The sequence below is a fragment of the Lissotriton vulgaris genome, chromosome 1_1, assembly GCF_964263255.1.
Source record: "Lissotriton vulgaris chromosome 1_1, aLisVul1.2, whole genome shotgun sequence".
In the NCBI taxonomy this organism is placed as follows: Eukaryota; Metazoa; Chordata; class Amphibia; order Caudata; family Salamandridae; genus Lissotriton; species Lissotriton vulgaris.
The window spans coordinates 1,462,773,339-1,462,798,410 of NC_141685.1; the positions used below are offsets into that span (position 1 = coordinate 1,462,773,339).

General features: G+C 47.4%; 1 protein-coding gene across 2 annotated transcripts in view; it reads left to right on the forward strand.

The window, feature by feature from the left end:
- CRELD2 (CRELD disulfide isomerase 2) overlaps window positions 1-25,072 on the forward strand; it is a 98,671-nt gene that overhangs the window by 68,853 nt on the left and 4,746 nt on the right. For both annotated transcript variants that reach the window (XM_086967314.1, XM_086967316.1), the window contains exon 9: window positions 4,297-4,434. In XM_086967314.1, coding sequence (XP_086823440.1) covers window positions 4,297-4,434 — 138 coding nt within the window. The remainder of the gene's footprint in view (window positions 1-4,296; window positions 4,435-25,072) is intronic.

Here is a 25,072-nt window from a genome sequence, read left to right on the forward strand (position 1 = left end):
ACGTTCTGAATTACACCCTATGTCAGACCTGGGGGTAGTGTGTACCGACTGCCTGACGCCCAGGGGTCCAAGCGCAAAAATCCACCTTTTCACTTATTTTAGATCCTTCCAGTGTTAAGAAAGCCCCGTAGTCTCTAAGAAAACTAATTTGGCTTAAAAATAAGATTGAGGTGGTGACCCTATATAACACACCAAGGATCGGGGGTGTACTGTTGTGTCAAACCCAACTGTTTAAGCTAAAAAAAACTGTAGCTACTTTCACCTTTCTGTAACGTGCTGACTAGGTAAAAAATAATCTACACTCTTGTCCTAGTTTGTCATACGTCACATGCTGGTACTAAGGATCAGATGTAGTCTCTTAGCCTTGTGATGGCAGCCTCGGGACGGACCTCTGCCCGCGGATTCAGCAGAACTTCTAATCAATTATGGAGTCTGCTCGCTGATCTTGTTTGCGCAGATGTGAATCCATTCGGGCAAAGGTCCTTCTCTTTCAGCAGCAGTCAGGCTCGATAAATCCATCTCTCCTATCTGGCTCACCAAAATGTTGCACGGATATGAATTTACCTTAAAGAAATGAAAAGACAAGAGGCGTTTGGCAAAACTGGAACAAGTGGGTTTAATTAAACGCAGCAGCTAGGAGTGTCTTGAAAGAATGCATCTGAGGAAAGTCTTCCAGTGTACAAAGTTTTGGCTGACATATAAATTTTATCTCATGAGGTATAATAAATGAACACGTTTGAACATCTGATAAAGACACAGATTGCTCTCGACCTCTGGGAAAGTTAGTGTGGGCCAGTGTGTGTGTCCAGATGTTCGGCATGAGGCACTCATGATCACTATGTGTGGTGTACATGTCGTGTCCTGGTTGGCTGAGTGTTCCTATCTATATGTGGTATCTAGCTTTGTGGTATATTTGGCAGGCGCAAGCCTTTGGCCAAACGTATTTTATTAGGGCCAATTTCCTCTGAACTGTTTGTAGTGCAACTATCTCTCAGTGGGATCGATCAGGATTTTCATTCGATAGGCATGGGTATGGGTCGCAGGACTTGCCTGACCATGTATCTCAGACTCTGGATTGATGGAGATGTCATCTTAAGTGAATCCCACAGCAATTGTACAAGTTAATTGGAACTCCAGAAAAGAATATGGCAGTCACTGTTATCGTTTTTATCAACATTCTCAACTTTGCTTGTACAGTTGTCATGGCGTACATTGACATTGTCTTTACAGATATTGACACAGTTATGCTTGCCTAGGTCATAGGGTTCATTGGCATTATTGCCATTTGTGAATAGATTATGGCATAAATAATAATAAATAAATAAATTCCTATTTGTAAAGTGCGGACAAATCACCCTCTTAAGGGTTTCCCAGAGTCACATGATGCTGAGCTGAGCTGCCTCCGGCGCCTGTGATCGAACTGTGAACCCTGCGCTCCGGAGTTGGCCGCTCTAGCCATACCTCTCCCACTGGCATACATTGAAATTGTTACTGGCGGTATTGACACCGTTGTGCGGGCATAGATTATGTCATACATTGACATTGCATTTACAAATATTGACATTGTTATTGGGGCACAGGTTATAGCAAAAGTTGTCATTGCATTTATGGTACTGCCTTTGTCGGGCCTGCACATATCATGGTATTCATTGACCTCATATTTACCCATTCCAACACTACTGACATTTCCCAGATCCTACACACCCAATGTTCAATATATGGTGTGCCCGGCTCCCTCGCTCCCTCATCAGCAAGACGGGCATCAATGTTACACCATAGGAGCCTCGCAGTAGCCCTTTTTTCCAATTGGCGTCCAGTGGTCAGCATGCTTTTAAGTGTGCCGCCATGTAGTTTAGCTTCATATTTGGGACATCTAGGCCCCCTGATTCCCACGACCTCTTGACCGTGGCCAGCTCAACACACATTTGTGCTTATTCACCCATAGCAAGTCTACGATAAAGTAAACCGTGCCTTGCAAGGTATACAAGCACTGAAGAATCTCAACCATTTTAACTAGGTCAATTCTACCCTTCAAGGACAGGGGGAGTTCAGTATCAAGAAATGCTAGGGCATTGGCTTCCCCCAGCAGTTGAGGCGCATGATAAACATGCGAAAGTTGCGGCAGATTATAGAGGGTATTCTGTTTCCTGATAAACCCACACTGATCAGTGTGTATTAAGGTCTGGAGGTGGCCCAGCAGGCGAGCTGCCAATATACCCCTAAGGATTTTTACGTTTACGTCCAACATAGAAAGGGGCCTATGTGAGGAGGCCTCCATTGGATTCTTGGCTGGTTTTGGTAAAATCAAGACCATTGTTTACAGCATAGAATCCAGAAGTCTCCCCCTCTGTAGTGCCTCATGATATAACTTAAGCAGCTTGTCCGCAATAGTGTCCACATAGCGACGGGAAAACTCTGCGGGGATACAGTCTTCCGCCCCCTATATTGCCACGAGAACCTCCTCTCTGGAGATAGGCATTTCCATGGACTTACAATCACCCTCCACAAGTCTTGGAAGCATGATGCTGGCCAGGTTCAAACCCCCCCCCCAACCACTCTGTCCGGCTGTGCCGCATATGTCCTACACAGGTGGGATTTGAGAACCCTGTTAATGGCTGGCTACGTACCCTCTAATACCCCACGGTTATCTCTGATCCCCATGACCATAGCCCCTCGACTGTCCTGTTTCATCAAGTTGGCAAGTAGCGCCCGTGCTCTGTCACCCTCAACATGCAATCTCTGGTGTTGTGCTGTGTAAGTAAATTTCTTTAGCCTGCGCTAGCTGTACAGTATTTCCTCACAACTCTGCTGCCAATCAGGGATTCTGTCAGGGACAGGAAGTCCCTCTCTAAAACACTCTGGCCTCTTCATTTTTACTCTGGCTGCATTCCAACTGTCTCCTGACCCCATAAGTAGTTTTAGGCACTATGCACGGAGGACCATCTTCATAGTGTCCCAGTCCATGGACTTGCTGCCCAAGCTTCCCCAGTTCTTGTCAAAGTAGTGCGTCCACGTATCCCCCCCACCTCCGCACCGTTGCTGCAAATGGTGGGGGGTCCATCAGTGCCTATGCCCTAAGTCTCCACAGCCGGACGCTGGGAGCTTGCCTTCCCTTCAAAGGTCCTCCATCACAGGTTAGTGGTCTGACAGGTATCGGGCCATAGCAGCGGATACAAAACCATATTCTAAGCGCCTGTATGTCCCTGCAGTGGGCGTGTAACAGGAGTACACCTTCTCTGATGGGTGTGTTTTCTCCCCGACATCCACCATACTGGGGTCTTCAGTGTTTCTTTCCTTTAGTGTTATCGCCCAATCCAGAACACATCTGCAGTCTCCTGCCGGAATAATATCCACTGTTAAGTATTCTGAGGTCGCTGTCGCCACCCTACCGTAAAAGTCTTGGCCATCATTATTGGATGCATACACATTCAACAAACATATCTATTTACCATCCAGCTTGCCAAACAGAATCGCATACCTCCCTTCTGGATGGGTCATGTACCCCTTGTGGTTGAATGGGACCCAGTGGGCCACCCATATCATTGCTACTTGTGCATACCCAAAATAAGAAGTGGCGTGAAGCTGTCCCCTCCACCACTTCCGCAGACCGTGCATGTAGTCCCCTTAGACATGGGTTTCTCGCGCGAAGGCTATGGAAACTGGTATCACTTTTGATGGGCATATTCCCTACGTCGCTTTTCATAGTTGCCCAGAACTCTGACATTCCACGTCATAAATGTAATCAATTCACCGCCATGTCCTCTCGCATACAATACAGTCCAGCACCTGGCCCCAATGGTCCACCAGCTATGGGCAGCCGACCCAGCAGGAACAGAAGTGGAAACCAGCACTTCATTGTACAAGAGCAGCGTAAAAATTCCAAAGCATAGCATTATAACTTCCCCCAGTCTCCCCCAACCCATGGTTGGGCAGCACAGCTAAATCACCCAGAAGGGCAGGAGTTGCAGTTACTTTAGATAACTATATATGTTTTTGTTAGTTTAAAATTGTATGTTGTAACAGACATTTTCACCTAGCTATAACGATCGTTCGATCGATAGATATAAAATCGGAGCACATTTTATATTCAGATCCGATATCTCATTGTCATAACATTGGGTCAATACATCCTCCGTCTGCTTGAAGTAGATGTACTTCATATTTCAAATATCTTTAGAAAAACACCTCCTAAAAATGGACCAAACAGCAGTTGCTTATGTCTTTCAACTGTGATTTATAAAAGTTTTATTAGTTCTTTACTGTATAAATAATAAAAACATCTAATATATGTTCTAGATATAAATGAATGTGGAACTGGAGAGAAAGTATGTTTCAGAGAAAACGAAGACTGTATCAACACTCCAGGAAGTTATAAATGCACCTGTTCTGAAGGCTTTGAGGATAAAGATGGAGAATGTACACAGAACGAAGCTGGTGAGTTGAGCTTTTCATATTTTAACGATGGCTCTTAGGATGATACACACTTACAATTATTAATTGTAAGTGAAGCAAAGAACATTGTATTGAAACGGTGTACGCGCTGATAATGCTTAGGCAATATCAAATAAGGATGAGGGTGCACTCTCAGGTAGTTATTGACCAGGGTGGAGTACAAGGTGGAAGATAACAAGAAGCACACCTTTTGGTCACAGCATAAGGCTATGACGTTTTTGTCCTATTTAAATCCATCATAGTCCATGCCTAATTTTGAAGGTCACAAAAAGAAGCAGATGGAGAGGATAACGGATAGTTACTATATATAGTATATACAATAAAAATGATTTATTGGTGAGCCAAACTAATTTTAGGAATTGTGACCCTTCGAATGTGAATTCAGCCTGTGAAAATCCTGATCATCTACGGCAGTTTGCTGAACCTTTTTTGAGAGAAAACTTGTTTCGCTCACTCTTTTCTCATAGGAATTATGGTTAGTACTCCAGAATCTAAACAAGGAAAAACTTTCTATAAATTTGTGAGTGAACCGTATACTTCAAACAGATCTCGCACACTTAGTTAATTTCCCAGTGTTCTGTTGTAGCACATAATTCTAGTGAATACATAGAATGCTAATGTTCTGCATTCATGACTAATATGAGGTATAGTGAAATGTAATATGAGGGAGAAGTGTGCATTTTTAGCAGTTTATGGTCAAATATATTTTAAGTTGCTACAAATAGTTACAAAGTGAGATCCCTACCTATGTCCAGCATCGCTTTTCAACTCCTTTTGGTCGAGTGGTATAAATAACTCAGGTGGACTACTTTTGTTCGGCTCACTTCTTTGTTAATTTCTTCTTTACTGTGCTATTTCAGTATATGTTTTGTAGTCCACATGAAGAAAAACACATCAGTGTCTATCTGGTACGCTGGTTCACCATGTAGTTCTTTGGTCCTGGGTTTATTGTTCTCTTTTTGGCGATCTCCTCTTCCTAAACAGTTCACCAGTAAGCAGAAGCCTCGGGATAAACCACATAAAGTAATGCCCGTTTATCTCCAGTCATGAACGGTGTAATGCTATTATTAATGCTCCCCACCTATTAATTTGCCTACTGTGAATTTCCTTCCTGATAGGGTACTTCGAGAGTTGTGCTCTCCGCCACCACTGTTCACCATAAAAATACACCACACATACCCTCACAGTGGATCACCACCACCACAACTGAAATACAAATGAATAGGCACTTGCCTGCAGGCACGACCCTCCCCCGGGGTCGAGGCGGCGGTACCCATAGAACCCTTTTGCCTCTCTGGGCCGCCAGGTGTGCTTGGGGTCCATTTCGAGGTCTTCCCCCTCACCTCTGATGCCACCGCTGGTGCCACGAGCCTCTCTTCCTCCTGGGGTCTCCTCCAGATTGATTTAACCGCTGCCTCTGACTCTAGTCTCTCCTTTCCCCCTTTTTTGTTTCTTCCTGTGTCGTTTTTGTCTCAGTCCCCCTCAGCTGGCATCTTCCAGTCGGCCTTTAAGACTGCCACTTTGTCATTGTGTCCGGTGACTAGACCATGACCCTCTCTGCCTCCGAGGCATATGTTTGTGGCCATATGGAATCCTTAGATCCTGCCGGCTCTTCGCACTGTCGGTCCAATTGCGGTCATTCAGTGATATATATATATATATATCTGGAGAAGTAATCTGCGTTCTTTTGCAGTTTTCCGGGATGAAAGGCTAGGAACTGTCTCATTATTCTGGAGTTAGTATCCTTAGTATGGGCTAGCCACGCTAAAGTAGCATGGTCTGTCACTGGGGCTAAAAGTAAGCCCTAAGAGGTAATACTAGTGTACTTCTATTGCCCATATAATCGAGTGACATTCTTTTTCGATAGTCTGATAGTTTCTTTCTATGAGAAATAGTTTCCGACTTAGATACAAAAGTGGGAGCAAGGGGCCTTATTCATCAGGTTGGGGCAGAATATCCCCTAAACCATAGCCGGGAGCCTCTGTTTGCAACAAAAATGTTTAATTGAAATTGGAACACTGAAGAACTGGAGCACAGCATAAGCTATCTTTTAGCTGTTGAATACTGTGCTCGTGGATATTTAACCATTGTTGGATGTGGGAGGTACACTTGTTAGTTAGCATGTCAGTAAGGGGGACTAGCTATTTTGGAAAAACAGGGAATGAATCTGTGATAACTTACCAGCCCCAAAAAGGAATGGATTTCACGTTTAATGGTGGGTCTTGGTATTTGTTTAGTAGTTTTGATTTTGCCTATCTTTGGTTGGATAGTGCCTGCTCTAATAGAAAACTCTTAAGTATTGGATATGGTCAGTAGCAAAGGTCGACTTCTTTGGTTTAATGGTAAGACCTGCTCATTGTAAGGCATCAAATACAAGGGCTAAATGTCGCAAGTGAGCATCCAAGTTAGAACTATATACCACAATGTAGTCAAATTAAGCAGCTGCATCTTCACGATGGGGTCACTGTATATGATCCATCAGCCATTGCAAAGTGGCAGAGGCCTCGTTGAGACTGAAAGGTAACACTTTCAGAGTGGTTTAACCCCGAAGTTGTTGAAAAGGCTGGTTTCTCTCAGGCCTCAAGTGTTAAGGGCAGGGCCGGCGCTAGGCATGGGCAGTGTGGGCAGCTGCCCAGGGCCTCGCGCTCAGCTCAGGCACATGGGGGCCACTTTCTGTGTGAAAGGTCACACTTTCCTAGTCGGCCCACCTGCTCCTTCAGGGCCCCCTTCCCAAAGCAATCACTCTGCTAATGTGTTTTCAAGTGAGGTGTCATGTCTCGACTTCGACTTCCCTGCTCACGGCGTGGGGTCATTCATAGAGGTGCAGTGGGGGGGGGGGGAAAGACTGGGTATAGGAGGTGACAGCAGCAAGGCCAACAATTATGCCTCCTCACAGGCTAAAGGGCGGGGTAGCACCTCTGTTAAAAACCTGTCCGCCCTTTGTGTATTCCGTTTACCCGGCAACAGAAGGCTCTTGTTTTACGGAATAGCTGGACATTAGCAAGTTAGGAGAGGTGGCTGAGGGGAGGAGGGAGCATCCAGATCAGACTGGCAGGGCACACGAGGGCAGTGTTTAGCAAAGTGTCTTGCTAATGCTTTGAGGCACGGGGGGGGTGTTTTCCATCCCATGGGCCTCAGCACTGGATCAGGCTACAAGGTCATCTGTGGGGGCCCCTTTCACTGGGACTTGCGAAGCCCAGGGCAGGTAGGCCTCACAGCATTCAATTAGGCTGCAAGGTCCTGGTGTGGGGCCCCCTTTGCAGGACCTTGTATCCATTATGTAGTGCTGGGAGGCCCAGGGCAGGAGGGCCCTGTCCTTGGCCTCGCAGCGCTATACTGTGAGATCACTACATTTTATTCCACAGAGGGACTAGTATGTTAGCTTCCCAGAGCATGCCACCAGTGCTAGAATTAGAAGGCTAGAGAGGTAATGCAGCTAAGTGCAAAAAACCTGATAACCACCCAATTCCCCAGCAGGGAGCTCTGTGGCCCCTCTTTTCATGATTGTAGCAGATTAACTGCTCCATGACACACTTTGAGTTCCCCGGCCCACTTATGTCCCAGGGGCTGTGAATTAGTAATTTCTTGTCCATATAATCACTTGTAGGAGATTTCATGATACAGTTTTGACAGCCCATGGCGAGTGCTGCTCCTGGGTCTTGTTTAACAGGGCAGTGAGGGTGCGGTGCTGGGGTAGACAGAAAGGATCTGCTGTAGCTAGACAAGGTTTCTCGTTGTGGAAGAGTGCGACACGCTGTCAGACAGCAGCCACGAAACCTTGCTACCTGCCTTTTCAAATGTAGGCATAGCAAGCATCTTCCTTGATATGATGAGTGATCAAGCACTGATTGAGTCAACTTAATCAGTGCCCGTCCATTGCTCCGGACATCATTGAGGTACTGTTCTGTTTAACTTTTAGCGCCCTGCAAGTAGAAGGCATGCGACTGGCATAAACATGCCCAGCAGGACAAATAATTGCAAAGATTTATTTTCTATAGTCAAGTTTCTTTTATTTTGCTAAGTCTTCTTTTCTTAATTTGCACTCATGCTTTCTTTTGTATTTGCTTGTGGACACTGTTCTCAAAATATAAAGATTATTTTATTGCAAAGCACAACATTGTTTCTTTCTTATGTGTATTTTCTGAAATTATGCTTTGACACGTAATTGTGCTTTACACCCCAATCCGCCCCACTCCAATCCACCCCACCCCACTTTACCTCACACCAATCCACCTCACACCAATCCACTTCACTTAATACAATCCACACCAAACCAATCCACCCCACTCCACCACATTCAAATCCTCCCACCCCAATCTGCCCCACTCCAATCCAAAACACTCTGCCCCACTCCAATCCAAAACACTCTGCCCCACTCCAATCCAAAACACTCTGCCCCACTCCAATCCAAAACACTCTGCCCCACTCCAATCCAAAACACTCTGCCCCACTCCAATCTGCTCCACAACACTCTGCCCCACTCCAATCTGCTCCACAACACTCTGCCCCACTCCAATCTGCTCCACAACACTCTGCCCCACTCCAATCTGCTCCACAACACTCTGCCCCACTCCAATCTGCTCCACAACACTCTGCCCCACTCCAATCTGCTCCACAACACTCTGCCCCACTCCAATCTGCTCCACAACACTCTGCCCCACTCCAATCTGCTCCAAAACACTCTGCCCCACTCCAATCTGCTCCAAAACACTCTGCCCCACTCCAATCTGCTCCAAAACACTCTGCCCCACTCCAATCCAAAACACTCTGCCCCACTCCAATCTAAAACACTCTGCCCCACTCCAATCCAAAACGCTCTGCCCCACTCCAATCCAAAACACTCTGCCCCACTCCAATCTGCCCCAATCTGCCCCACTCCAATCTGCCCCACTCCAATCTGCCCCACTCCAATCTGCCCCACTCCAATTTGCCCCACTCCAATTTGCCCCACTCCAATTTGCCCCACTCCAATTTGCCCCACTCCACAACAATCTGTCCCTCTCCAATTTACCCCACTCTAATCCACAACAATCTGTCCCTCTCCAATTTACCCCACTCCAATCCACAACAATCTACCCCTCTCCAATTTACCCCACTTCAATCCACAACAATCTGCCCCACTCCAATCCACTCCTATCCAATCTGCCACACTCCAATTCGCCACACTCCAATCCGCCCCACCTCACTAAATTCCACCCCACTCCAGTTCAGTCCACCCTACTCCTGTGCACAACACTCCACTCCAATCCACCCCACCCCATTTAAATCCACCCCTCTCCAGTCCACCCCACCCCATCCAACTCCTGTTCACTCCACTCCACCCCACCCACCCCATTTTAATCCACCCCACTCCAATCCACCCCAATCAGTCCACCCCACTCCAGTCCAATCCACCCCAATCTGCTCCTATCCACCTCACTCTACCCCAATCTAATCACCCCACCCCAGTTCAATCCACCCCATTAAATCCAATCACTCCAGCCGCCCACATTCCAATTCACCCCAATCCAGTCCAATCCACCACACTACACCAGTCCAATCCACCTCCTCCCGTACAGTCCAATCCACTCTCTCCAGTCCACTCAAATTCACCCCACTCCAAACCACCCTACTCTAATCCAATCCACCCAAGCCAATCCACCCTACCTCAAACCAATCTAATACACCCTACTCCAATCCAGCTCAATCCAATCCAACTCACCCCATTCCAATCCACCTCTCTGCAATCCAATCAAGTCCATCCACTTCAATCAACCTCACCCCACTCAATTAAACTCACTCCACTCAATCAAACTCACTCTACAGTCCAATCCACCCCTATCTTCCCCACTCCTCCCAATTCCAACCCAACCCACTCCACTCTACGGCACTCCACTCTATCGTACTACACTATACGACACTGCACTCTTCCACTAAACTCTACTCCCCTCTACTCAACTGTATGACACTGTACTCCCCCCTACTCCACACTGCAACACTATACTCCAACAAATCCAGTCTGACACTTTACTCACACCACTCCACTCAAGGGCACTCTGTGCCACTAACTTTTAACCATGCTGAACAGCAGCCACGCAAGTGTACAACATGCCAAATACACATTGCCAAAGCCAATTGCTCTCATAGGCGAGACCTATTGGCTTTGCCAGTGCTTGTTAATGGCAATGTTATTCTGAGCCTTTGCCTGTCATTTGAATTACCACTACCATATAAAAGTGTTTCATTCCACTTTTTCTAAGGAGTTGCTATTATACTATATAATGCCGCTCAGATAATGGACCCTGGAAGGATGATTGTGCATCACATAGATTCAAACTACTGATCTGTAGTTATACAGCCAGGGTGCAACTCACTCAACTATTCTGCTACCATCTGTGAAGAAACAGAGGCCTTTGCTTGCCTCCTCGCCAGGCTTTGTTGGTCAACAGATTTACTATCCAATCCAATTACTCAATTATTAGCGACCACACACAAGGATCCAGGCCTTGCACTTATTTAGCCTTGTTTGTTGCATGTACAGAACACAAACACACTTTACGGAGTCGGGGAGAGGGAATGAAAAAAAAAAACACTTACCTGTCTGCCGCTCGCCATCACCACCGCCTCCTCTCGGTCTACTTCCCCGCTTCCAGGGCAGGAAGCAAGATGCATCCCGCTCCCAGTCTCCTGATGGTCAATCCCAAAGCTACAATGCAGCGTTGTGATTGGTCTGAGCACCATGGATCGGCGCTCAGACAGATAATGGGAGTCTGGGCATGTTCTCCATGCTGCAAGGAGAACTTGCAAAGTGCGCATAAAAGTTAGGCCGGCCCCAATAGCCTGCCAAACGTTCATGTACACTTTAGGGAGTGCAAAGCACTCCTCCAGTCCCCTGCTTTGTCAGCTGAGCAGCCACGCCCTGTCCCTCCCGCAAAGCTGCAGCAATAATGAAAAAATTAAATAACTGAGCTATTATAATTTTATTTTTCCTTAAGTGACACTGCTTAAAAGCAGTAGGGCGACCCTCCTCCGCCTCTGGATGTCGGTTTTTTATGATATCATTTCTTGTGATGTCACATGCAAATTAGAGGGGCCTCGCATCTTCCATCTCGCCCAGGGCCCCACAATTCCTAGGACCGGCCCTGGTTAAGGGGATCTTCCATTATACATTGGTTAGATTTGTGGTGGTCATAATGCGGGCACCTTCAAGTTGTTCTACCAGCTCGTCTATAGGAGGCATTGGATAAGTGCTGAATTTGGAGCTGTTGTTTATTTGTCTAAGCAGTGAATGCTCTTATCTCCTTTTGGTACCAACTCTATAGGGGACCACCACTTTCTTCGGAACGGCTTAGTGATACCTATTTCTAACATAGTTGAACAGGAGGTTAAAGCAGTCTCTCACCAGGTGGCTGGGATGTGAAACGTTTTTTGCTTAATAATCCCCCCCATCTGTTGTTATGATATTGTGTTCTATGACAGAGTTATGTCCTGGAATACCTTAAAGCTATTTTGTATATTGTTGGATTAAATGGTCAAACCGCTGCCTCTGTTCCATGGTTAGAACGGATCCTATATTGATCTGACATTTAGTTTTATCTTCTACTGTTGGTATGGGTATACCCACAGGGGGAGCTCTTGTGACATATTTACTGAGTGTGTTCAATTTCTTGTCAGAAAGAATTTTTATTCCATTTCTTTACAAGATTGATAGTATCTGTCCTTCTTGACCCTTTTTGAGTATCTTAATGTTGTAGGTAACAGGAGATATCTTCTTAAGCATACACTGTATGACCCTTGCCAGGTGGCTAGTAATTTTGTTATCTGCAGAGCGAGGTAATATTAGTAGTTTACCTAACCATGTTCCCCTATTTTAAAACCATTTTTGTTGGTTTGGGGCTTTTTCAAGATTATTGTGTACTTGTTGCCACAGGGTTATTAAGGACTCTTTTAAATTGTCACATACTAGGGCCGTTTTTTTCCTCTTCTTCTTCTTCTGTCCATTACTGTACTGTCATTTCTAATAGTGTCCTTGTTTTTCTGCTGAATCCTAGCTCAAATGGGGAATACCCAGGAGAGGACTGTTTGTGAGTATGGATTGCAAAAAGGACAAGTGGTAGTTTCTGGTCCCAGTCCTTTACAGCCTCTAATATTTTTTTCAACATGATCTGTATTGTTTTATTGTACGTCTCAAATAAGACATTGGTTTGAGGGTGGTACACTGAGGTACAGATTTGTTTTAAGCCCAGCCTCTTACATATTTCAGCCATCACCTGGGACATAAAAGGAGTGGCGTGGTCAGTTAGTAATTCCTGGGGGAATCGTACTCTGGAGAAATATGTGATAATTGCTTGGGATACCGTCTGGGTTCTCATGCTGGTTAGGGGAATGGATTCTGGGTACCTTATAGCATAGTACAATAAAACAAGAATATACTGATGTTCTCGAGCAGAGGCTTGACCAGTTCCATACCTACTCTTTGGAAAGGTACTTCAATAATGGGGAGAGGTTGTAATGGTGCTTTCTTAATCCCAGGAGAGTTTATTAGTTGCCACCGTTTATAGCATGTGTAATATTTAGCTACAACTCAGTATTATACACCTAGGCGATGGAACCTTTTCAATAAGTATTTTCTTTACCGTAATGGCCTCCTCCCATTTGGCTGTAGGCTAATTGTAGGACCTTCCTGCGGAACATAGAGGGAACCAATAGCTGCCCCAGTTGTTTCTCCCCCACCTTGGTCACACAATTTAAGAGACCGTTTTTGACAAAAAAAGGTGGGCCCTACCTGTTCAAGATCGCCTAAACTGACTTGCTCCCACGCATGTACCAGAGTGTTATCGTCCCTCTGCGATTTTGGAAGTTAGGTTATGAGTGAACATCCACCTCAAGAACTATTACGACAGAAGTGGGAGGGGAATTAATGTGAGATAAGAACCTTTTTTCTCTCTTCTCTTTCCCTGTCAGGATTTTTTTCACTTTTACAGATGGGGTCTGTATGTCAACCTGGCTGAAAGGTGCTGCTCCACTCCCGGTGTCCTTGGGTGACTGTTACTTCCTGATCCCCAAATACTGGAGGATCTTGGGATGATCAGTTCTGATAATAGCATTCTCTGGTAGAGATGAGATCACCCCAACTGTCTGTAACTGAGGATCCTGTTCTATCTCCAGCAATACTTTTGCTATTGGATACTCTTTTTCGCGCCATGGACACATGTTACATTACCAACTTCTCCCTCTTTAATTTGGGTTTCCTTTACAAGGTCTTTGCTAACTACTGTGTAGCGACACCCAGTATCTATTAAAGCTGAAACAGCTTTTTCCGTTTATGTGTACGGTTGTCTTAAACTTTATATCTCCGTTCTCTGCCTTTTGTATAACCCCCTTTGATGGGTTCCACAGGTGAGCTCCGCTGAGGACAATGACAAGCTATGTGTCCCCATTCCCCACTGAGGAAACATTTGGAACCTTGGGAATGATCAATGCTGCTAGATGTTGGTCTTCCTAAAGGTTTCGTAACCAGATTTTTTTTGGGCTCTATATTCATTGGTTCCTTAACTGGTCCTGCTGCTTTACTTAAGATTGTAGACATAAACTCAGGAGAATGGTGGAAAACAGAGGCTAAGTCCACGGCAGCGGTTAAATTATATGTTGCTTAAGCCAATTCCGTGTGCTTGGCAGGAGTGCTTCTAAAAATTGTTCCAAATATATTTTCTCTGTCCCCTCTCCCTCGCTTGCTGAGTTAGGTTGGAGCCACCTGTTAGTGGAAAGGTAATCAGGGTCTTCCTCTCCTAATACTTCAACAGCATCATTCTAGGTACATTAAGGTGGACTCCGACACTCGTGATTGCATTGGTAAACCTCATCATGGCAGTGTCCTGCACTTGTTGAGTTTAGATTAGGTGAGTAGTCTGTTCTTTCAGGGCTGTTTGAAAGGCCTTTCTGTGCTTCTGGGAGGGTTTCACCTGTTCCACCACCAGTTTGAGATGCCTTTCTACCTCTGACAGTTGTGTAATCATTTCTTTAATGGACACCGGTTGTCGTAATGTCAGACACTATGTCCATTCCACTTCTGATACCATTTGAGGTCGAGTGGTATAAATAACTGGGGTGATTTGCTTTTGTTTGTCGCACTTCTGTTTATTTCTCCTTTTATATGCTATTTCAGTATGTTTTATAGTCCACCCGAAAGAAAACACATTGGGGTGTCCCTTTTTATATGCTAGTTCTAGATGTAGTTCCTTGGTCCCAAGTTTATTGTTCTGTTTTCTTCTGCTCCTCTTCCCAAGCAGTTCACCCGTGAGCAGAAGCTTAGGGAAAACCGCATAAAGTAATGCCTATTAGTCTCCAGTTATGAATGGTCTAATGTTGTCATTTGTACTCCCCATCTAATTTGATTACTGTGTGTACCCCGGGGTCATGGAGGAGGTACCTGTATTGCCCTACTGCCTTTCAGGGCCGCCGGGTGTGCTCGGGGTCTCGTGCAAGGTCTCTCCCTTGCCTCTGCTGCTCCTGGCCTCTCTTCCTCCTGGGGTGTGCTCTAGTTGGATGTTACCACCTCCACCCTCTGTCTCTCGTCTCTCCCGTTTTCGTTTCTTCCCACATCATCTTCGTCTCGTTCCCCCTCAGTTGGCGTTTTCTAATCGGCCTTTAAGTCAGCCACTTTGTCATTGTGTATGGCGACTAGACTGCAACATTCTCCGCCTCCGAGGCATATGTCGGTGGCCTTATTAGATTCCTCAGATCATGCCAGCTCTTGACACTCTTGCTTCCTCTGACTCTACACACTCTGTCACTTAATATTGCCTTGTTTTTAAAACAGTAATATTTTGGTCGTGAAAGGTATTTTTTTTTTAATCTTGAACTTAAATGCCTGGGAAAGAAAGATTTGTTCTTCTATGGGAAGTTAGACCTTCCCAATAGCTAGTTGTTTGGAATTGTATTTTGCTGATCCTTACATGAGTATGCACTAATTTCAAATGTTTTTGTGTTAAACATAAGGTAATAATTAAACAGATAAAAAAAAAATTCTTTAGACAATATGTTTCTGTATGTCTTACAAATGACTACATTCAAACATTGTTATTTAAAATATATTTAAAAACAAACCACGTTAATCAAACACAACTTGATGGTAAATATTTGGAAACAGTGAAAACTGTCATGGTCATCATAATTGCTGCAGACTGGGAGCACTTCAAATATGTAATAGAACAATATGGAAAGTAATGCTTATAGTGACTCGTTTATTTCAAAACCTGTAGCAGTACAGAACCATTTTTATGCATTTATTCAGGCTGATGCGCTAGTATGTGAATGGTTCTGAGGCTGTCTTGTTCAGCAGCACATTTCAAGAGATAGGTTACCGGTCCAGTTCTTTAGCTGTACTGATATGTGGGTTGATACTATAATGAGACCTTTATAATATACTAGCTAAGAACATCATCGACGGATATCCACTGACTAAAACTCAGTCACAATGCTGCATTTATCAAAATCCTGCTGTCTGAGTCGCAATACAAGTTTTAAAGTGCCGAAGGAACGCTCTCCGGGGTTAGTGGAGGTTGTGGATAACTGACATAAGGGGGTTCTTTTCCATTCCAAATATAATCAAGCATACTACATCACAATCGTCTTGACCTGCAGTGAACCCGTTTATTATTATTTTTTTAAACTAGGAAAAATGTATAGATAATTATTTTTAATAGTGTTGCAATGTTTTGTGAAATAAAACATCAAGATATCCATTTTGTTTCGGTTTTGTTTGTTTTTCACATTTTCATGGAAATGACTTGACTTTTTTACCTACTCTTATTTACACTGTTTTTCGATGAATAACATTATTTATGCTTAAGTTGAATATGGATTCCCCCGATCTCTTTTGCAATTATACGTTTTTGATGTGTGGATGCCTTGGCAACCACAACATAGTTTTAACAATGCATATACATTCATTTGCAGAATTAGATCTTCTGCAGTCAGTTTTCTGCAGTGTTTATAGGAAATGCATTATTCCTGTGATTCAATGGCACAGCAAATTGACAAATCCAACCTGTTTAATCCTTCTATGCCCTGGTTATGACGACTAAATCCTAGGAAAGATTATAATTGCCTGTAAAATTATTCTCTTGGGATAAATGATTTGAAAGATCAAGGATCTTTTGAGAGGCCATATCTAGAGAACATTTATTTTGAAATGTCGTAAATAGAAACAGCCTGATATCTAAATGATGCTTTTTTATCTGATTTGCCATTTTATTATTTAAATAGTTTGACCAAAGATTTGTGTGTTTTAGTGTAACAAAAAACATGTGCACCTACGCAACACACTTTGGAAATAGAAAAGGGTCTGTTTTAGCACATTTTGTGAATAATTCAGAAAATATTTATCTCTGCTAATTTCTGTAGAGGGGCAGACTATAGTTAACTGTAAAGCATTCAAGAACATTCTATGCAGATGAGTCTGAATACTAGGTCTGATAGAACTGACATGGCTGGTTGTCACTAAAGATCCTTCGTATTTACAGAGCCATAAGGACGTGGAAAATGCCTGGTCTTACGAAGCAAGAGATGGCTACTGTGCTACCATAAGCAATTCAACCCGAATTCAAAATGAGCATCAATTAATCTTGGGAAGAAAATAAGTGTTACACTTTTGGGTACACTTTTGGGTGTCAGCAAATTACCCCACTAAGAACTCCTCCAGGAACAAGGTCCATGCTCAGCCAAGCCCCAAGAAATTCATTTGTGGACAAATAAAAACTCTGTATAAACTCCATGGATCAGAGAAACCAAATTTTTCAAGCACGGTTGAGATGATCACTTTAGAAGTGCATTATGGCCCTAGATACCCCGGTCAGTATATGAGATTCATGCAGCCACCTCAAGTGATTGAAAGATACCTATGTTCAGTTTGAACACATTTCATAGTATGTTCATAGATAATGAACTGGCCAGGTCCGACGGGGATACTGCCCTGTAGATGCACCACTGATTTTTATTTTTATTTTTTTTTAACATCATTTTTATTGCAACACCAATATAATTGTACAGTCAAGATAAGCAGCAATATTATTTCACTGTGTACTAGAGTAGTATTAAACAGTCTTTCAGTTATCCGGGAGGTCCACCCTTTGCTCCGGTGCGGGTGTCCTTATCCATGAGTGCTTCTCGTATCACCTTACATTGTCTGTCAGTGGCAGTAGGCAAGCACTTCTGGGTTGCTTTTGCGATTTTCACCCCTCCCCCTCCCCCAATTTCGGTTCCCCAACAGCCCACCAATTCCAGCTTCCTCCCCACCCTCCCCCGTGGTCGCTCTGCGCCGTATCAGCAGTATAAAAGTGCCTGGTGCGTTGTAGGAGGAACAAACATTCGCTATGGTGTGCTCTCCTGTACAGTGACAGGGCTTGCCCCATCTAGCTCACCCTCGCCCTCCAACTCCTCAGCGTCCATGTCGCGGAGCGCCTGCACCATCATTTCCCATGCAGTTGCCCTCTCCAGAGCCTTCTCGTCATTCATCCTCCATGCCACCTGGTATCTCAAGGTACTTTCACATGCGGCCCACCTCAGGCATTCCCCATACCATCTTTTATATGTGGGCCCCACTCTCGACTTCCAGTTCCTCGTAATCTCCCGCTTGGCCAGAATAAGTCCCAAGTCTATAAATTTGCTAGTAGTCTTGTTTCTAGGCGTATGCGGGAACCAATGGAGGACGCCAACCGCCTTAGTGTACTGGATATCTCTGTCCGTCGCGCTGTTAAGGGCCCGCCCAACTTCCTGCCAGTAGTCTCCCAGAGAGGGGCAATCCCATAACATGTGACCCAGGTCTGCCCTGACTGTATTGCATCTGGGGCAAGCAGCATTGTCTACCCCAAAATACTGTTGTATTTTCCCCGGTGTGAGGTAAGCCCTGTGAATGACATAGAAGTGGATTAATTGAAACCTGGCGTTTCTCGAGCTCTTCCGTGCTCGCCTTAGTAACTGGCCCCAGGTCGTGTCAGGTATCTCCACTTGTAGGTCCAGCTCCCACTTGTCCTTCAGGGCCGTCAATGGTTGCAAGGCCTCCCGCTGCATCCTAGAGTACAAGCAAGTGACAGCCTTAAAGGTCCCCGCCGCCATCATCGTGTATTGACAGGCCATAGAGTTGCCCGGCTCCTGCAACCCTTCCCCCCAGTGGGCTTGCATAGCGCCTGTTACCGCTGCATGCAACAAGTAGTCGCCCCTCGGCAGGTCGAAACGCTCCTGCAAGTCCTGAAACTGCAGCAACACCCCATTTTCGTATAGATCACCCAACATTTGTATCCCCGCCTCCTCCCAACCTAGCAAGCGCGACCAGTCCCCTCCATGCGGGAGGGCCGTGACCATTCCCAACGGAATTTCAGGGGCATACATAAGGCGAACTCCCGCCCGCTTACGGGCCCGGTCCCAGCAGAGTCGAAACGTCTGCTCCTCGACCGTCAAATCTCCCACCCGGAGCTTCTGGTGCAGCGTGATGTACGCCAGAACATGCCGCGGGGTACCATCTACTCTCGCGTCTTCAGGGCCTCTATACACTCTCGCAACCTCCTGAGTAAAAATCTGCAGCTGCGCAGCCAGGTAATACCCTTCAAAATCCGGCACCGCCATCCCTCCTTCATCCTTGGGGCGCAGCAGAGTGTCGAGCGCTATGCGCCTCCTTCCCGTGCCCCATAAGAACGCTATGACCAGAGATCTCAGGCGTTTAAAGATAGAGCTCGGGATCCACACCGGAAGTGTCCTAAAATAATACAAAAGCCTGGGCAGGGCCACCATTTTGAGCAGGGAGATCCTACCAGCCAGGGATAATGGCAGGGTCGACCAGAAGTCCATGGACCCCCGTAGGGCATTAATACAGCGGGTGATGTTGCCTTCCAGTAAATCAGCCGGGGTATGATAAACATAGACCCCCAAATAATGCAGGCAGCGCGGCTCCCATCTAAGTTCTTGCGCAGTGAGTGGGCATGGTTCTCCTGACCTCAGGGGGAACAGGCAGGATTTAGGCCAGTTGACCCTCAGGCCCGACAACCGGCCGAACCGCCCTAGTAGCCGCCGTGCCCCCTCGAGCTCGGGGCCCGCGTCGGCCAGAAACATCAACAGGTCATCTGCGTATAAAGAAATGAAGTGCGGTCTGCCCCTAAACGATAAACCGGCATAGTGGCGGCCCAGCCTGGCCTCCACAGCGAAGGGTTCCATCGCCAAAGCGAACAGGAGCGGAGATAGGGAACATCCTTGTCTGGTGCCACGCCTGACCGGGTATTGCCTCGAGATCAGAGTACCCACTCGAACTCTCGCTACCGCGTCAGTGTACAGGACCTTAGTCCAGTTTATGTATCCGTCCCCCAGTCCGAAGCGTCGCATCACCTCATACAGGTAACCCCACTCAAGGCTGTCAAAGGCCTTCTCTATGTCAATGGAAAGGACAAATGGGGAAACGGCGTTCGGCCAGTCCGCACCCATCAGTCTCGTAAGCCTACGAATATTGTGGGTAGTGTTGCGTGTCGGAATAAAACCGCACTGGTCCTTATGAACAAGGCCCATCATGTGCACCAGCAGTCTGTTGGCAAGAATTTTACTCAGGATCTTGTAGTCCGTCGTCAACATGGACAGCGGACGGTACGAGGACAAAGCCGCACCCTCTCTGCCCGGTTTTAAGAGCGGGATCATGAGGGCCTCACTCATGGAGGTCGGGAGCCTACCCTTCGTTTGAGCTTCATTGTATACCTCGCGCAGCCGCGGAGCAAGGTACTCTAGATATTTACTGTAGAATTCGATCGGGAGCCCGTCAAGTCCCAGGGTCTTGTTCCTGGCCATTTGCTTTACTGCACACCCTATCTCTCCAAGAGTGATGGGCCGACCCAGCTCTTCCGCCTCTGAGTCCTCCACCCTTGGCAGTTGTAAGCCGTCCAAGAACTCTCCTAGCTCATCCGCCCCTCCTGTCTCACCACTCTTATAGAGCCCCTCGTAATAAATACGAAACTTATTCAGGATCCCGGGTTGAGTATGGCAGGGCTCCTCCCCCACCTCCTGGATCATCATGATCGGCATGCCCCTCCCGACTGGGTTAGCGAGCCATGCCAGCATAGACCCCGCCTTATCGCCCTCCGCATGTGCCCTCGTCATGTACGCCTTATGGTCAAAGCTGCGCAGCCGTTCCAGCTCTACAGCCAGCCCCTCCCGTGCCCCACTAAGCCCCTCCTGCAACTCAGGGTGATTCGGGCGACTCTTCTCCAGATCCCTCAGCCGCGTTTCAGCCTTATCCAAATCGTCCATCAAAGTCTTGCGAGCCCCAGCCGTGTGTCCAATACAGTGTCCCCGCACCACCACCTTAAACGCATCCCACTCTACCGCCCTCGTGGAGGCCGAACCACTGTTCTCCTCAAAGTAACTCTCAATGCGTTCTCCCAGAGCCTCCCTAAACAGCAGATCATCCAGGGTGTCGGGTTGCAGGCGCCATGTTGGCACGCAGTTAACAGTCACCATCCAGTTCAGAGATATCAACAATGGGTTGTGGTCCGATAGCGTCCTGGCCAAGTATTCCGCCCCACCCACTGCAGGGAGCACGCATGGCGAACAAAGGAACGCATCTAGCCTTACGTGCAGATCATGCAGGTGCGAGTGAAAAGAGTAGTCCCTAGTATTGGGGTGTAACGCCCTCCATGCATCCCTGAGGGCCCAGCTCTCCTGCCATTCCAACCTGCGCTTGGCGACTCTATGCACTGGGGATGCGCGCAGTGGGGGATGGGACCTATCCAATAACACATCCTCGACTGAGTTGAAATCCCCCCCCAAGAGGACCGGCCCTGCTAAATAACCCGCCAGTTTGCCCGAGATTGCAGACAGAAATGCGGGCAGATCTACATTAGGGGCGTACAAATTGCAGAGAGATATCACCTTGCCCCTCAGCCTCCCCTCCACCGCCACATACCTGCCCTCCGGGTCCACCAATGTTTTTGTCACCTGGAAGGGGACCCCCGCCCGTATCCAAATCAGTGTCCCCCTTGCAAAAGCTGAGAACGTCGTGTAAAACAGCTGCCCCCTCCAGCGTCTCTGCAGAGCAGCCCCCTCTTGCTTATTTAGATGCGTTTCTTGCAGGAACGCTATATGAACCCCCCTACGCTTGAGGTATGCCTGAACTTTATGCCTGCGTGTCATTGACTGCATACCCCGCACATTCCAGGACACACATTTCAATGCCCCGGTACTAGCCATCCCTCCCCACACAACTGGACCAGACAACAAAGAACAATGACCTCACATGTCCCGCGACCACGGGCCACCCCACCCACCCTCTCCAAACAGGAAGCCAAACCCCTTCAACAACAACTACCCCCTGAGCAACCCCAACTGCTCGCAACGCCCACCCCCCCAGGACAGGCCCCCCCGCAACTGGAAGTACCCCCATCCAAACCAACACTCCCAACCACCCCTCAAAGAAAGGCAGTAATGGCCGCAGTCTCCACTGCGGTGACCTTAGGGGCCAGTAAGGCGTGGCTCGATGTGCTAGATCCTCAAAGCAAATCAGCCCCGCGCACTCCACCCCACAATCCCCACATTATAGCGCCCCAAGACCTCAAGTAGCAGCGTTCCACTGCCACCGGCCCAATGCCCCGGTGTCCAACCAGCGAGTCCACTCCACTAGTTCAGTTCAACACGCCTCAAGTATCTCCTCCGAAGTCTGCGGCGTCACAATAGGGCCCCGGGCTCCACCAAATTCCGATTGTCCCGTCTCCGAGCCCGTGCCCGGGTCCTCTGAGCCCGTACCTTTCCCGGACTGGCTTCTGGTTCTGGATAAGTCCGCTACCGCCTGTAGGGCCGCCTGCCTCTCCACCTCAGTCTGCGACACCGAAGGCTTACCGGTCCTCCTGCGGTTCCTCCTGATCCGTTGGGACTTCCTGACCGGTTGCGCCACCTTGGCCTCCTCCTCCCTGGCCTTAGCACCGTCCGTTCCCGCTTTATAAGTGTCCCACCAGGTCCAAGCGTCCGCAGAGGACGTAAAGAAGAGAGATTGTTCATCCACCACCACTCTCAGCTTGGCGGGGAACAGCAGAGAGTACTTGATGCCTTCATCGCGGAGCTCCCGCTTAAGGGACAGAAAGTTCGCCCTGAGCCGCTGCGTCTCAAACGTATAATCCGGGAACATGGTGACCCTGCTGTTGTCCACTTGAAAGGGCCCTGCCTCTCTCGCCCTCTGCAAAAGCCAGTCCCTGTCCCGGTAATGGAGCAACTTGAACACCACTGGGCGAGGTGGGAGGCCTGAGGCCGGCGGGCGCGCCGGAACCCTATGCGCCCGTTCCAGGGAGAAGAAGGGGGACAGTCCCTCCGGCGCCACCTCCGTTCGCAACCAGTTATCGAGGTAGCCCACCATATCGTCACCTTCAATTTTTTCCGGCAGGCCCACGAGGCGTACGTTGTTGCGCCTATTCCGGTTTTCCGCATCTTCGGCCCTCCGTTCCAGCACCTTCAAGCGGTCCATCACCTCCGACATCTGCGCCTTCACCGCTGCATGGCCCGGGGCTAATTCCTTAACCGTGATCTCCACGGACTTCACTCTGTCCTTAAGTTTATCATGGTCGGCCTTCAGGAGGCCCAATCCCGTCGCCACCTGAGCTATATCTTGTTGCAAAGCGTCCCTTGTGGTGGCGATGGCCTCCAGGATACGGTCCTGCATCCGCTGTAATGCCGATTGGTCTCGATCCGCTCCTTCCGCAGCCTCTGTATCGGTCGCACCTTCTCCCTTCCTATTTGGCTTCCCCATCTGGGCCGGCTCGAGCGGTGGTCTCCAACTCTGTCCCTGCCCTCTCTCCGCACGTCGCCGGGCTCTGCCCTCAGGAAGGGTCCCTGCAGCCGCAGCGGAAAAGCCTGTCTTTTTCGTGCCCGGGGCGTTGCTCAGGTCTCCGGATCCAAGGCTGTCTCTAGGGATCAGGGTCTCCGATCTGCCGCTAGCCCGGATGGCGCCAGTCGTGCTCAGAGGCCCGGGGTCACCGTCACTGGGTCATAGCCACACTGTCGCCTCCACTACCAAGGGGCGGATCCCAACCGCCCGGGGTGCGCCCAGGGTCCACTCCAACACCCAGGGAGGGGTGCGATGCAACCGCTAGCACCTCCGACCTGTAGGGGTAGCAGCTCCTAGGGGGGCTCCGGCCCGGCGACTCCGTCGTCTCCGTATCTCATGCCCCCGCCGCCATTTTAGGTCGAGGACTTCGCGCCTGAGTCCAACTTTCTGAGTCGGATAACTGGCTTGGAACGGCCCGGTGTCTTCCTCCGTGGGCACCGGACCCTTCGTGGCACCTTCCAGTGTCGAATGATATCAATTACGTCGGGGTCCGATCAGATTTTCAGGATATTTTCCGGGATCGGGCGCGGAGCTCCGAGCTCACGCTGCCTACCTCCTCGGCATCCAAGCCACGCCTGTAGATGCACCACTGATGGTTGCACTTTGCTTTATTAAGACTTATTTTCAGATGTCCTCAATTGCACCTAGTTAATCAAAATTATAGCTCCTTTTGGAGAATGTCCTTAGGTAGGTCTGGGTAGTTTACAGGTTATATGATGATGATACTTGGTTGTTGAAAAGGGATCAAGTTGTGATAGAACAGAGCAGAATCTGATACACTTCAAGAGGCATCAAATATTCCTTGTGTCGGTCAGTTTTCCCCCCACATGTTTTGTTGAGTGATTGCACCTTTGAACTGTTTTGGATCTCCCGATAAAGGATCCTGCCTCGCTCCCCCTGTTGTTTAGAATTCTGAGCGGGAGTCCATGTTTACGTCTGCAATTTGTTCACTCAAAGTTGGGGAATTCGCCCCCTCTGAAAATTCCTTTTTTCGTTCTTTAGCATGTGCTTTTGAGGTGCCCAAATCTCTTCTTCAAATTTTGGGTCTGCTATCATTTTTCTCCTTCAACTATTAGTAATTCTCTTGAAGGACACTGATATTATTATGCAGTTACAAATGCCGTTGAGAACTGTCTACTTAAGGTCCTACAGTGGTTCACCCCCATGCAATATGTACTGCTCATACACCTTTAAAGTATTTTGTTGTTGCCATAGAGGTGGCATCACTATATCTAGGAAGTTACCTGCTAGACAAGGACAGTCTTTTCTGTAAGCATGACAAATCCAGTATCTACACTTGTGTGTGACCCAAAAGCATAAATGGCTACTGGTAGGTCTGACTGCATCTTTCAAATCTAACTTGAGATGTCTTCGGTTCAGCAGTCGCACTCTTTCTATCCAGGTAAGAGCAATCTTTGATCCAGTAAAGACTCGGGTCTTGAGGAGTTAAACCTCAAACAGGTGGTCGCTTGCCAGTGATTCCACCTCAATGCAAGCTTAAATATGGTGAGTTAATAAATCATGAAGCATGAAGGCATGCTAAACAGTCTATCCTCTGTGCCTAGGGAAGAGCATTGGTTACAGAGGAGGGAATGCTATGTAACCTGTCTATAGATGGGGTTAATTAAAGGTCCATCTTCTATAGTGACATCTCATGGAACTCAACAAAACCACAGACAGCTGAGACAGTAGCTAAAACAGCTGACATTAATTACTCACTTGGTTAACAGCTAGTGTAAAAATTAAAGGCATGACCTCACATTCTAGTGTTCACAGTCCTGCAGACAAGCTGGC